We start from the raw sequence: 14269 nt of genomic DNA, 5'->3' as shown, positions 1-14269 counted from the left end.
TATTCAGCCTCCAAAGTCAGCATTTTCTAGTTTCTGGGTAGCCTACAGCCTTTATCACACTAAAACAAATATAATCGTATATAGTTTACATCTTGTGGCTGTACTTTTGAAACAGTGTGTATTTTAAGGTTTACAGATTGAGCCTCTCTGTAACCTTTTTGCTCATTTTTTATTTTTATAATTTTTTTTTATAAAAATAAAATAAAAATAATGATATAACTGGACATATTTTTAGAGTAATCAAATTATAATAATGCAACGTCTTTGGAATAACTGGTTTCATTCCAGCCATTTTTCTTTCTTCTTTTCTTATCCTTTGTGATCATACCAAAACTGAACTTTAAAATGAAATTTAAGGCGTCTAATCGATTACCGAGCGGCACCAAGAGATCCGTTTCTCTGTGTCAGATAGTCTGAAGATGGAGGAAGCAGGCGAAGGGAATAACTGTTGCTGTGGGTATATCGCACTGCAGAGGACACAATATTTAGAGACAACGCTGTCTATAACTCCAATATAAGAGAAGATGGACGTGTACCATCCTGCGAACTGTTAAAGGTAGGCCTATCCTTAAATTACCGTTGCTTTTCAACAGGGTCTGTCCGCACTGAGGTAAGCGGCACTGTTTGTGCGTCGGTGTATTCTTGACAGGTCCAGGACCAGTCAGGATCACTTGTTGCGGTTGTGAAACTGTCTTTCAAAGGAACGTTTCTGCTCCAGTACCAGTTAAGCTCAATCGACCACAAAATAATAATAGGCTTATTATAATAATTATTATCATTTCTAATTGTCCTCTTCTAAATAAAAAATAAATATATATAACAAATCGCGGTAGTAGGCTAAGTCTCTTACTGTGGCCGTAAATGGGGCCAGTCCATACAAATTAAAATACACACTGTTTAAAAATATAGCCAAAAGACACAATCAGTATACATCTTAACACGATTTTACTGTTAAAAAAAATCTGTTATTTCTAATACTACAACTTGGTTGTCATGACGACGTAGCATCTGCAAACCCTTTAATTTGGTAAAATGTTGTAAATCCCTGATTTTATCTAACTAAAATTATATTAAAGACGTATAATGTTTACATCTTGTAGCAATACTTTTGAAACGTGTATTTTTATGTTTATGGACTGGCCCAATTCACTTCCATTGTAAGTGTCTTCCTTTAATTATAAGGCTCTATATTAGCAATGGCAATGTTTTAGTCAATGTGTAATGTTGATTACCAAAAAAAAAAAAAAAAACGTTTTGTGTGTGTGTGTGTGTGTGTTCGTACGTGTGTGTGTGTTCGTACTTGTGTGTCTCACCAATCCAGTGAGCTATTTGAACATGATGCATATAGAAAACAGGCATACAGTCATCCCACAACCATGGTGTCATCTCAGACAGGTGGAAACCTTGGGCTCTGAGCCTTTTGTAGGCAGTTCCCATCATTTCCTTATTTATGGCTTAATTCCCTTGGAACCGGTGGATCCAGTTGAGTGTTTCGCTCTCATCGATTGATCTAGGTGTTGAGCAGGCACAGGTTTCAGTTCACTATGTCAAAGCAGTTTCAGATCAGAAGACGAAATCTAATAGTCGGGGGAAAGGCGCTTAGACGCGTGTGAAATGGAAAAGCTGACGGGCGTGTTGAGCGTAAAGGAAGTTACCAAACCATACAAACCAAACAAGCAGCTTGCTTCCTAACTTTTTTTTTTTTTTTTTTTTTTCGGATTGGTGCAAGATCGTCCCCTGTTTTTGGCCAATATGAACTCCAGTTGAACATGTCAGTCTTCAGAGGACATCGACATCACACTAGACTCTGAAACACCCCCGTCATTGGAAATAATTTCACGCATTTTCAGACTTAAGGATTTTTCGGGACACGTCGACTTGCGTTTTCACAGGGGGGAGACAAAAAAAAAAAAAAAAAAAAAAAAAAGGTAAAGTTTCATGCATCCATCGTTTTAATGTTAATTCCTCGTATCGTTTTGTTTTCCGGAATGATACATTCTCTTTATTTGCCTATATATATATTTATATAATCCACACACATACATATACACAAATGAAATAAAAATGCTGTTAGTTATACTTCTTTTGCCATTATTTATTTATACTACTAGATCTCGTTCAAATATAACAAAAAACCTATCAACATGTATTTAAAGCATATCAGTCTCAACACGAAGGGGTTTAATTAATAGCGTACACGTAAACTCAGTAGTATTGTGTCCTGCAGCAGTGAGGGATTGGGACTGTAAAGTTGTAGTAAAGTGAGGGTGAAGGCTGTAGCTGTACGCACTGCACACGCGTACCGTGAACTGTGTGCGCGCCGTGGCCACTGGAGATGCGCGGCGCCGTACAAGAGGTCAACTTCACTCCAATATCTTTTACATCACATTTTATCAATGTCTTGTTTTTTTAATCGTATTTAATTTTCGGTTTTATGTATTGTACCAATTTACTCGTGTTTCCATGCTATAGAGCTGTATTTTATTTCATGTTTTTTTTTTCAAAAACTTTGATCAGTATCTCCCGAATTACTGTAATGTCAGACTATTCCTCATAAGGATTACAGGAAAACTAGTTTATGATACCATAAACTCATTGACTTGTTTTTAAATTATGACTATAAATAGGGGCCAACAAACACAATTTGAATCTTTTTTATTTATTTGTGTATAACGTTTTTAATGTATACACTATAATTCTTTATGTAGGAGTTTGCGTTGCCACAGTTGTACATTGTACTTATTATTGATATTAAGACATTGCACTGATATAGTTTATTATTTTATATATATATATATATATATATATATATATATATATATATATATATATATATATATATACATATATATATTTATATTTATTATTTTGGCACATTTATCTTATTTTTATAATATGTGACCAATGTTGCACATCAGAGAGTAGGTTTACTTAATAATAAACTACCTTATGAGTTTTCATAATTTTTACTTAGTAGGTTTATAAATACTGTGTTTCAACCAAATGTGAAGCAGTTGTTCTTACAAATATTAATGTCAGTGCATTAGCTTTAAAACATCATATTTAGTGAAATATCACTTCTCATTTCAAACCTAACCCAGTGATTGTAGATCCCCTAATCTGTGATATAAGTGAGTCTCAATACGGATCATTTGAGTCCAGGAGGAGATTATATTTTAACTCTTGTAGATGGAGAAAATTTAGAGTTTTCCTTCCATCAGCAAAACACAAACATCATGCAATAGCTCTTTATATGGTACTTCACAAACGTCATGGAATTTCTCATTTAATCTATCATCACCTGTACAAATTACTTTCCTCTCACTTAATTCTAGAATATTATACAATTAAATACATGTGCTTGTAACCATTTTTTTTTGCTAAACATGGTATCGATGACCTCTCATGTGTCTGTTATTCTTTTATTTATTTTTTATACATGCATGGATCGAGGCCAGATTATATTCTGTTATAACATGGCTGAAAAATACTTCTGTTTCTATCCAACAATGAGGTCAGCTGGATATATTTGATCAACAATACATATTAGAAGAGGTCCTACTGCATTAAACAGCTCTTTCCAAATATTTAAATTTAGACCTCGGAGGAACATGACAATTTTCGTGCTTTGCAGGTATGGTTTTTGCCCAACCAGGAAGTTATCGCTTCATCTTTTACTTCCCTAATACTACACAACATAATTTTAAATATAAACGTTTCATATGATATGCGAAATGCATTCTTTAACTTTCAGTTCAGAGGTCTTAAAAACCTATAAATAGAAACGTTAAAAATGTAGAAACTGTAAACATTTTCACTAAAGATGCCTATGTATCGATGTTGAAATGAAAAATGTATTACAAACAGCTAAATTGCTGAACTTAGCTGAAATTAACTGAAATTTAAAATGATAACGAGTGGGCATTTTCTTAAGACAACAAAATGAAGTGTGCATTTTAAGCAATTAAAAGAATATTATTCTATAAAGTCTTGGTTATTTTTTTTTTAGTATTGATTCTAGAATTCTCTAGATATTTAAATATCCATTACAAATATTTATCGTTAAAGAAATGTATCAGTTATGTTTACGGTTTGCATTAACAAGTGTAGATAGGTAATTGAAATTGTTCAAAAGTCATTTAAATCATAAAGATCCTTTATATATTTTACCTTAAACTCATTTCTAATGAAATTTTCCTTCTCATTCCACAGTTCTGCCCCCTGACTATGGACATGGAGGCAACGAATGGCTATATTGCAAGTAAGAGGTTTTCATGTTTTGTGTACAGTCTGAAGGGCCACATTTCTGAATGTATAAGCATCCTTTATTCAACTCATAAAAGTCTGTTAAAATTGTTTCATGTCTAAAACATTGCTCTATCCTTTTATTGTTAAATGTGATGTTTGGCATTGTTCATAGTACGCTATTTGTATTGCATATAATTGCATATAAAGTTTTTTTTTTAAAGTGTATTTCCTCAGTATTTGTAGACTTATCGAATAAGGATAAGCTCCTTTGAGACATCAAGAGACAAATCTAAAAATAACACAATATAAGATGGATAATAGCTGTTGTGATTTAGAGCACACACAGACCTAAAATAGTCTGTGCTCCGCCATTAAAATAATGTTATCACATCACCTGCTCTCATACTGAGTCTATATATGGCACAGAATTAATCAAGTTTAGAGTTAATCCACATATTTGTTGGACTCCTACACAAATTGCTCAATTGTTTGTCATGGTCTGCTTTCCTGATGTATATTGGATGTCCCATTTGGTCAAGTTAAAGTGTGCGTGTGCGTGTGTGTGTGTGTGTGTATATATATATATTTAACTCTATTCCTAAATGTAGAAATGTTGTTTCTTCATTTTACATGCATATTGATTTATTTGATATATGCTATCTAAATCCGGCAGCAATGTGGGAGTTTCTATGCAGTTCTGCTTTTTTAATATGTTCAGTAGACAAGCACATTAGCTGCCCTAAGATCCCACTCAGCAGCTAACTGCATCAACTCTTGGCTCCCCTTGAGATTTGTTATCTGGACAGGGCTTCAGTACCTGGTGCACAGTGGTACCTTCCCGCCCGTTAACTTCCCTGACAGATTCCCTGAGATGGAACATACTGATAATGAGTCCCTCATCTGTATGTGCAGGTGTCCTGAAAAAATAAAGTTTTACTTGGTTGCAAAGGCCTTTAGCTTTTGGAGGTGTTGCTGTTGGGCTTCTTATATTTAAAAGGTTGACTGAATGTTTATCCACACCTTGTTTATTTAAAGGCATCATTGCATTTCGTAAAGTTTCAGCTTGTAAAATCTTTCAAGTCAGTGAGACAAAGCAGTCCTACAAATGGGTTACGTATAGTTTGCATGTTAAAGGGAAAGTTCACTCAACAATGGAAAATCTAACATAATTTACTCACACTCATGTTGTTTCAAATCCATTTGACTTTCTTCCTTTCATTAGATACAACAGGAGATGTTAGCAAGAATGTTAGCCTCAGTAGCCATTCACTTTCATAGCACCTTTTTTTCCATACAATGAAAGGGAATGGTGACTGAGGCTAATGTTCTACCCAACATCTCCTTTCGTGTTTCATGGAATAAAGAAAGTCATACAGGTTTGGAACAACATGAGGGTGATTAAATGATGACATAATTAAAATTGTGTGTGAACTATTCCTTTAAACTATTATTGGATCAACTATTTTAACACTGAGAATGATACACACTTCGCATTTATATTGTGATGCACTTGGTTCAGCTTGGCTACTTTTTAGAAAAAAGGCAGTCTTTAGGTTTATCCACCTAAGATCCCAGGGTAATAATTCCACCTTTTGTACAGTAAACTGCCATTGATACGTAAATGAGAGCTTGTCCGCTTCAGCGTGTCCTTTTAAAGAACTGTAGTTCAGAGGTGGCAGGTGGCAAGGAGTGTGAGTGGGAATGTGTTTTGTGTTTGATGTGGAAGGATGGTTTAGAGGTGTGTGGACGGACAGGATAAACCTGATCCCAGCTTAAACTTGAGCGTTTGCAACATGCCACAACCAATCACTCTTTCCTGGGAGAACTGATCCTGTTAAAAACTTCTCTTTTTTGTCTTATATTGCTGCTCTAGTGCAGAAAATGCCTGTAAGCCCCGCCCCATTTTTAAACTGGAATTGAGCTGCCGGGGAACAATGATGAACAAATCAGTTCAATGTCTTGTCTGTCTTGGTCTATATAAAGCCATTCAGTTACAGTATATGGGAATTCATGATAATGTGGGAATAGGATGAGAATTGTAAGGGATTTAACTATTCTTTTTACGATTCTGAATGGAATTCATGATTTTTATTCTTTAATGGTTCCATTACATTCTTACATTTCAGGAATATATATTTTGAAGAAATGCAATTTTTTAGTATGGTGTTCTGGTCGCATCAGCAGTTTAATGCACATACAAGAAGCGTTAACATAACTAAAAGTTAAAAATGTAACTCTTACATTACATGAATAAATATTTTGAAGTAAGAAATGCAATATGTATTGCATTAACTGCCATGGTTAGGAATCCTTTCAAATTTCTACATCAGATATAGCAAATCAGAGATAAATCCAATATAGTTTTTGCAAAAGGCATGTTATACACACTTTAGAGACATAAATGCAATCCAATAGTTGGATTAAATAATTAAATAAAACAATCAACTAAAAAAAAAACATTTGCTAACATTTCATTATTTTAAATAAAATGATTGAAATCATAAAATGAGCAAAAATCTCGAGCTGGACTTGACGAAAGTCAGATTCTCTAAAAAGAACCAGCTCATAAGAGTCATTTGTTTGGGAACCACATTACACTGGTTGCATTGTGTGTTTTCCGCTGTAGATTCAAAAGAACCAGCTCAATGAGTCATGTGTTTGGGAATTGGACTACACTGGTCACGCTGTATGTTTCGCACTGTAGATTCAAAAGAACCGGCTCATTAGAGTCAGGAAACTTTCTCAAAGTAATTTAGTATGTTTTTTTCCGGTCACATCAACAGGTAAATGCACATAAAAGAAGTGTTAACAGATCACAAAAAACTAACAAAAAAGTTTTAATAAGTTCTGAATAAGAATCGGTTCTTGGTTCCCAACCCAACAGTAATATATATTTTTTTTTATCTTATCCTGTGCGATCTTGGGTACACATGTGTGGACATTGTATTTTGGCTTTGCTATATGCAACGCATAATTTAAATGCATTTAAAACTACTGATCTCAGTTCAGGAGACTCTGTGATGTCAGTAGAGTTAAACTTTCAAAAAACAGCACTGTTCACAGTGAAGTTTGTCTTTGGGATAAATGGCAATAAAACTACTTCTGGTAAGAAACCTAATTAAGTTTTTACTTTGAAACCTGTTTGAGTCAAAAGATTAGAGTCTTTAGTTTAATCCAAAATATAATTTTTTTACATTTTAGCAATTTATCGTGAAACGCCACGCTGCTAAACACAATGTACTTGTGGCAATTTTTTCCTTTGAAATCCTATATTTACTGTGCATGATCATATTGAGAATCAATGGGTTCATCCAAAAGCTGAATTTTGCTTTCAGAGGCTTTATATGGATTTACGATGAAAATAAGATGCATTTTGAACTGTTCTGAGACCAGTGCAGACAGTCTGTACACTGAAGGTTAATTGCTGTAAGCAATTTTAGCCGTTCTACTTCCACGAGACTGAGACGTTGGATTAGCCACACCCTCTATCCAAAACCCCACTCTCCAAAAATACCACATGAGGAATATTGAGACAGCAACAGCAGCATAATAGCACACTCAGCTGACAACTTTATTAATAACATGGCTTAAAAATGGCAGTAAGTCTCAATAATTCTCTGCAACTACAACACTATGAAAACATGCAAAATGATGGACTGGTCGAAAGCGTCAGTGTCCACTATTTGCAGACACATTTTTGTTTGCTATTTACAGAGTCTAGAGCTGTCACAGAGACAGGTGAGATATCTAATATCACTTATTTCAGGAATATCTATCAGGGAGTAGGAACATTTGTTGCATACCTTTCCATGAAAGAAATTGCTTACAGCACCTTTAAGTGATTTATTAGATAGATAGAAAGGGAGCAAGGGAGTATCCTATAGCTCTCTATGCACCTAAGTGCATTCAATCCAAACTTCTTATCAAAAGTTCAGGCAGCAGCTAATGTTTGGACCACGCAACATGTTTGGCAGACATGGGCCAATGGTTATGAGTACATAAATTCAGAATGTATAATGTATAATTTTATTTTAACAATGTTGGCAGTGATTGGGTGATGCTGGCCATTACTTTGAATCATTTAATTATGAAAATGTTTTATGTAATGTCTGTAACATCTCAAAAACATGAATAACCAACACCCCTGGAAACATAATAAACAATTTGATAAAAAAAAAATCTGACTTTCCATAGCTTGGTATTATTTAACATTTCACAACACTCCCTCTGTCCACATATGTTGCCATCCATTTGCTCTCTCTCTCTCTTATATATATATATATATATATATATATATATATATATATATATATATATATATATATATATATATTTCATGTTTATTTGGTGCTACTAGTAACAAATCAAAAAAGGAAATGGAAAATGCACACAGCAGTCACGCTTGGGTCTCAGGAGGTTAAAGAGTTTTTCCAACAAATCATTCTGATGTACCTCAATTGCCCTTAATGAGTTCTAAGTGGACAGATCCTAAACTTAAAAGTCAATGTGAAATCAAAATTGTCCCTATTTACATCCTTGATACACATTCCTGGTCGTAATGTGCATGATACATCAGTGCATGTTATTCCAGATAAACATATTCTTTAATTAAAATGTAATAACTTGCTTTGCCTCAGAAATGGCATTCCTTTTCGGCTGACATTGCACAAATCCCTAATAATTTTCAGTCCCTATCTCCTTTAATATCCTATTTCACTATGTCAAATATACACAAATATATCATATTAGAGCAGGACAATGGAATTTCATGTTTAAGGTTTTTTACTTTTGTTGCAACTAACTCCAACGTAGGCATCGCTCGATCAATGAGAATTTTAGAAAGTAATTGAAAATGGGTGAAAACGCCCCCAATTAGTTTCCTTGGCGATCCACTAAAAATATGCATGGGGTTGCTGTCCCTTTTTTGATTGGTGTACACACCATTGTGAGTGAATTGGGTACTGATTTTGACCCAGCAGTGTCACAGTCCTGACCTGTAGTCACTCCTGTAGTCTATCAAGAGCCTACAGATTTTCAGCATGCAGCAGTAGACGGGGGCAGACAGTAGCCTTATTTAATATCAACCGCATTCTAAAGTTTGTCATAACAGACAAGCTCTCAGGCAACCAACAAGCATCTGTGTGGGAAAGTCAATGTGATTTGTAGAATAGACAATTAAATGGAATCATTATAAAACCTGTGCATAAGAGATTCTTCACATGATATTCATCTAAGCTCTGTTTAGATGTGGGACAAGATGGCTATTTTAGTTTCTACTGTACCGAGTTTGATTCACTCTCACTTAACCTATCTCTTTTTCTGAGAAGCTAGCTCAGGCCAGGAGGCCATCAGACACAGCACTCTGTTGTGGAAAATCCTCCCTTCGGCCATCACTCAAATCGGAGTGGCTGCTTATTTCCCGTTGCCAAGAGACTACCGGTTACCTGAGATTTTCCTCAACCTTAGCACCGTAACCGGAGACGGGCTTTGGGATTGTGTCATTGACTACGTCTCCCTGAGTTGCTCACTCTCTCAGACTGACAGTGTCTGTCCGACATCGAGACAGCACAGATATCAACCTACTTAAAAGCTCCTGTCTCACTCCTGTCCCCTGAAGTTCACCTCAAGTCCTTCTCTACACTCAGTGGAATGATTCATAAACAATTCATTTTACTGAAATCAATCATTTTATCAAACCTTTGAATCGCTTTGAAATGCTTATAGAGCATGGCTCCTGTGAACCCTGCTGAAAAACCAGGTTACACCAGCTAAAGCTGGTTTGTTGGTTTTAGCTGGTTTAAGTTGGTCTAGCCGTCCTCCCTGCCTGGCCAAGCTGATGCATGTTTAGCCTGCTAACCAGCTGACAAGTTCACCAAAACCCTCTAAAGCAGCAAGCCAGACCAGACCAGACCAGTTTTTGTTTACCATTTATTTAACCAGGCTTTAGAAAAAAAATATTATTTACAATAGCAGCCTGGTAAGAGGACAACCACCTCAGTTTTTCCACTGGGAACTGTGGCATTCATAGTAACTGATATATTTTTTTTATATTCTATTCTAGGCCTTGTTATACATATTACGACATAAAATTTGAGAACTAACGAGATGTTCAGATTAAGAATTTTTTAATTACACTGAAATATTTTACATAAAAAGATGACTCAGTGTATTTTATATGACTAGAACAATACCAAAGATGCATTACAGTGAATAGTGCACCACAAACACTTAGTGAATGAACCAAAGGCAACAGAGTAAAGAAAGTGCTCAAGATATCTAGGTACTATCAAGTAAGTCCCTCTCTACCCTCAGCAGAATAATTCATAAAGGTTACATTTTACTGTAATCACAAATTTGATGAGGTTTTATCAAACCTTTTGAATTGGTTTGAAACATTTCTAGCTCATTGCGAACTGTAGCATTCATAATAACGATGACCAGGCACGAACTATAGAACTGAATAAGGACCTGTACATGTATATTCACAGCATGGCCAAATTAATAATTGAAAATGCCATACATAATGTTTTAAAATGCTCACTTCTTTTGGCAGACTTGCTTTGCTACCTAACAAACCAGTTTGAAGGAGGGACTCACTGGGTTTAAGGCTATGGTTAGAGATGAGTGATAATACAACAGCCATCTTAGCTCTGACATCCAAGGTACTTTCCACACCTTTCCAGTCATAAAGTTGGAGTTCAAGGAGTGAGCGAAGCATAATACCACCCTTGATTTTGTCATTTACTCACCCTGATGTTGTTTCAAAACCGTATAGACTTTCTTCTGTTGAACATAAAAGGAGATGTTAAGCAGAATGTAAACCTCAGTCACCATTCACCATAATCTTTTCCGTTCAATGAAGTGAATAGTGACTGAGGCTGATCTCATTTTGTGTTACACAGCAGAAAGAAAGTCATACAGGTTTGGAACAACATAAGAGTGAGTAAATGATGATAAGGTTCAGGTTTGGGTGAACTATCCCTTTAAGAGCTGTTTAAAGTCGTGGCTGTTGTATTAGTGTTTGGCTCTGACGGGGACAGTGGGTGAAGTGTTGAGCTGATCACCCTAGAGAAATTTCTACTCTGGTATCGGATACGGATGCTATTAAAAAAAGTTAAGTGTATACAATAACTTAAAACCAGCGGAGATATGTTCCTCTCCTTTATCTAGGTATCAGAGAGTAAAAGAGGGTATCATAGAACATGATGGAGATCCATAGGGACTAGTGATGCAAAGTGCTTCCTACTGTTTAATGCTTTAATCCATTTATTACTATAAATACTATTAATACTCTCACTGAACGCTATTAGGAATGCTATGGTCCTAATAAAGTGTCCGACGTGGTCTTCTGCTGTTGTAGCCCATCCGCCTCAAGGTTCGACATGTTGTGCATTCTGGTTTTGGATTTAGATTAGGGTTAGGATTTAGGGTAAATGTTAGGTTAGGGTTTGGTTTAGGATCAAGGGTATGGTAAACAGTGTAATTACAGATGTAATTAAATGCAGGTACTTTATAGATTGTACATAATAAGTACATTGTATCAAATGCATATGTACATAGTAGTTAATGACACCTAATATAAAGTGGGTAAAGTATTAAACTGGAAGATCCTGAATTACTAGTATTGGAATTTTAAACAGTATTTTCAGTGTTTTACAGTATGAAACAGTAGATTACAGTTGAAAGTAAAGTACATATATTATAGCATTAAACTTATTATGATTATTTACACTATGTTAAATATAGGTTAAACTATAAATTAGGTTACAGTTGAATGGATTTTAGAGAATTAAATGGTAGGTTTTAAATAGCAGGTCACAGCAGGAAGTATATTAGAGTATCAAACAGTAGATTGCAGTAAGAAGTACTTTAGAGTTTTTAAACATTATGAAGTTTATATATATTTTTTTTACCTAATATTAATTGAAAGACTACATGAAATATGTTTACTTTAAAAAAACTAATTTGTCACACTGCAGGACAATTTAAAATGAACTAGTGTAGGCAAAAATGTTTTTACAAATAGTGAAAACATTAAAAGAAATGGTGATCTGTTTCCCTGTCCCTTATACATTTATGTACATTTTAACCTTAAATCTTGCTGTTGATAAAAAAAGCTCATGGACATGTTATGTTATGCATGTTTTTACCCTTTCACTTACAATCTCAATGAGAACCATCATGGCTTTTGTAAGAGCGGTGTTCCTTGAACTGTCTGCTTGTATAGATCTGTGTTTTAGAGCTGTGTGTTTAGCCACAAATGCCGTGCTGCCTGGAGCAAGGCAATGTCCTCAGTGCACTTGTTTCTGTCTGTCTCCTAGGTAACGGCGACTGCTCTCCCAGGAAGGAGAACTCAAGAATGCTGGTAGACCTGTCGACCAACACACCCAATGGACAGCATTCCCAAAGTCCTGATTCTCCTGCTGGTGAGTAGACCTGTAATATATCCAGTCCCATAGTAGCCTTTACTCAACGCTGATGGATATTTAGTTGACAAAAGCAGCAGTATGTACTGTCATTTGACATTTTGAGCTTTTGGTGCATTGGTTCGATTTGCTTAAAGGGAGAGTGCACCCAAAAATGTCATCATTCAATAAATCATTTGCTCACCCTTATGTTGTTCCAGACCCATCTGACTTTCTTTCTTCTGTAGAACACAAAGGCAGAACGTAAGGGGCTGATAGTCTCAGTCACCATTTATTTTCATAGCATCCTTTTTCAATTGTGAATCATGACCGAGGCTTCAGTCCCTAACAATATGCCTAACATCTCCTTTTGTGTTCCATAAAAGCAAGAAAGTAATATGGGATTGGAATGACATAATGGTGAGTAAAGAATGAGAGAATTTTCATTTTTGGTTTAACTAACACTTTACTATCAGGTTAAGATGCATTTGTTAATTTTCTAAAGTAATCTTACTGTCCATTGCAAAAGAAAAAGGAGAAATGAGTGAGCATAATCTTGCAAGAGACAGAGGAAGGGCCTTTATCTTGCAGTGTAAAAAATAGAGGCTACAGCTTTATCTGTGATCTGATGGGATAGGCCCTGTCTGTGACATCTCCCTTCCTCAAAGTCAACTGATGGTTACAATAAGGGCTTGTCAGCATGAGAGTGCATACTAAGAAAAGGGAAGCGCTCAATGTTAAGGGATAGAGATCATTAACCATAATCCCAGAAGGAGATTGTTCTCATTGATAATGTATTGGTCATTCTACACTGGACATTGAGAAATTTGTTACATGGTATAGGATTCTGAATAGGATGGATATGCTGGTCCATCATCATGACCAGCACCAACCTAGCACTGATGAGCATAAACCAGCTTGGACCAGTATGGAAATGCATGGTGATTTAAATTGGACTATTCAGCAGGCCAACTAGGACTAGAATGAATAAAGCACATTGTCTTTAATACATGTTAGGGTTAGGATTTTAAAGAATATCATATAAACTCTAGTACTGCCAGATTGCAATCATTTCTTAACCTTTGACCACAGCTATATTTCAGTTGTTGCATAAAAAGACATTTCGTTGGCATGAGAACTCTCTGGAAAGTGTCATTTTTAACACCCTGGGACAGTGCAAGGACAGGGACCGTTGTGTAATGGGCTTTTTACACTTAAATTAAATTGTTAACCCAGGGTCTTTTTAACATAATCCTGGGTTATCTTGTTCCATGTTTCACACTGCTCATACGTAATTGTCGGTAGTCAGGTTTCAAGATTTCACACTGTCCATTTGTAAATCCTGGGTTATTGTTCTTATTTACAGATTTGAGATGTTACTAAAATTGATTAATCAGATAGAATACTTATCCATTTGTGGACTGGAATGCTTATCCATTTGTGGAAATGTCACCATGTACGTATATCCACGCTGGTTGTATTAAAGGGATGGTTCACCCAAAAATTATAATTCTCTCATTATTTAAACATCCTCATGCCGTCCAAGATGTGTATGACTTTCTTCTGCAGAACACAAATATTTTTAGAAGAATATCTCAGCTTTGTGAATAGTGACC

The 14269-nt window shown here is 35.4% G+C and overlaps 1 protein-coding gene across 2 annotated transcripts in view; it reads left to right on the top strand.

Moving 5' to 3' along the window:
• Positions 1-439: 439 nt before the first annotated feature.
• Positions 440-14269, top strand: part of LOC127654778 (zinc finger protein Helios-like) — a 45589-nt gene continuing 31759 nt past the window's right edge. Inside the window, exons 1-3 of one of the 2 annotated variants that reach the window (XM_052142145.1) lie at positions 440-556; positions 4213-4261; positions 12570-12674. In XM_052142145.1, the coding sequence (XP_051998105.1) occupies positions 4228-4261; positions 12570-12674 (139 nt within the window). In that variant the 5' untranslated portion in view covers positions 440-556; positions 4213-4227. Of the gene's footprint in view, positions 557-1561; positions 1929-4212; positions 4262-12569; positions 12675-14269 lie in introns of those variants that run through there. The other variant, XM_052142144.1, reaches the window with a different exon arrangement.

This window comes from Xyrauchen texanus, chromosome 14 (genome assembly GCF_025860055.1).
Source record: "Xyrauchen texanus isolate HMW12.3.18 chromosome 14, RBS_HiC_50CHRs, whole genome shotgun sequence".
Classification (NCBI taxonomy): Eukaryota; Metazoa; Chordata; class Actinopteri; order Cypriniformes; family Catostomidae; genus Xyrauchen; species Xyrauchen texanus.
This window is presented reverse-complemented; position numbering and strand designations above follow the sequence as displayed.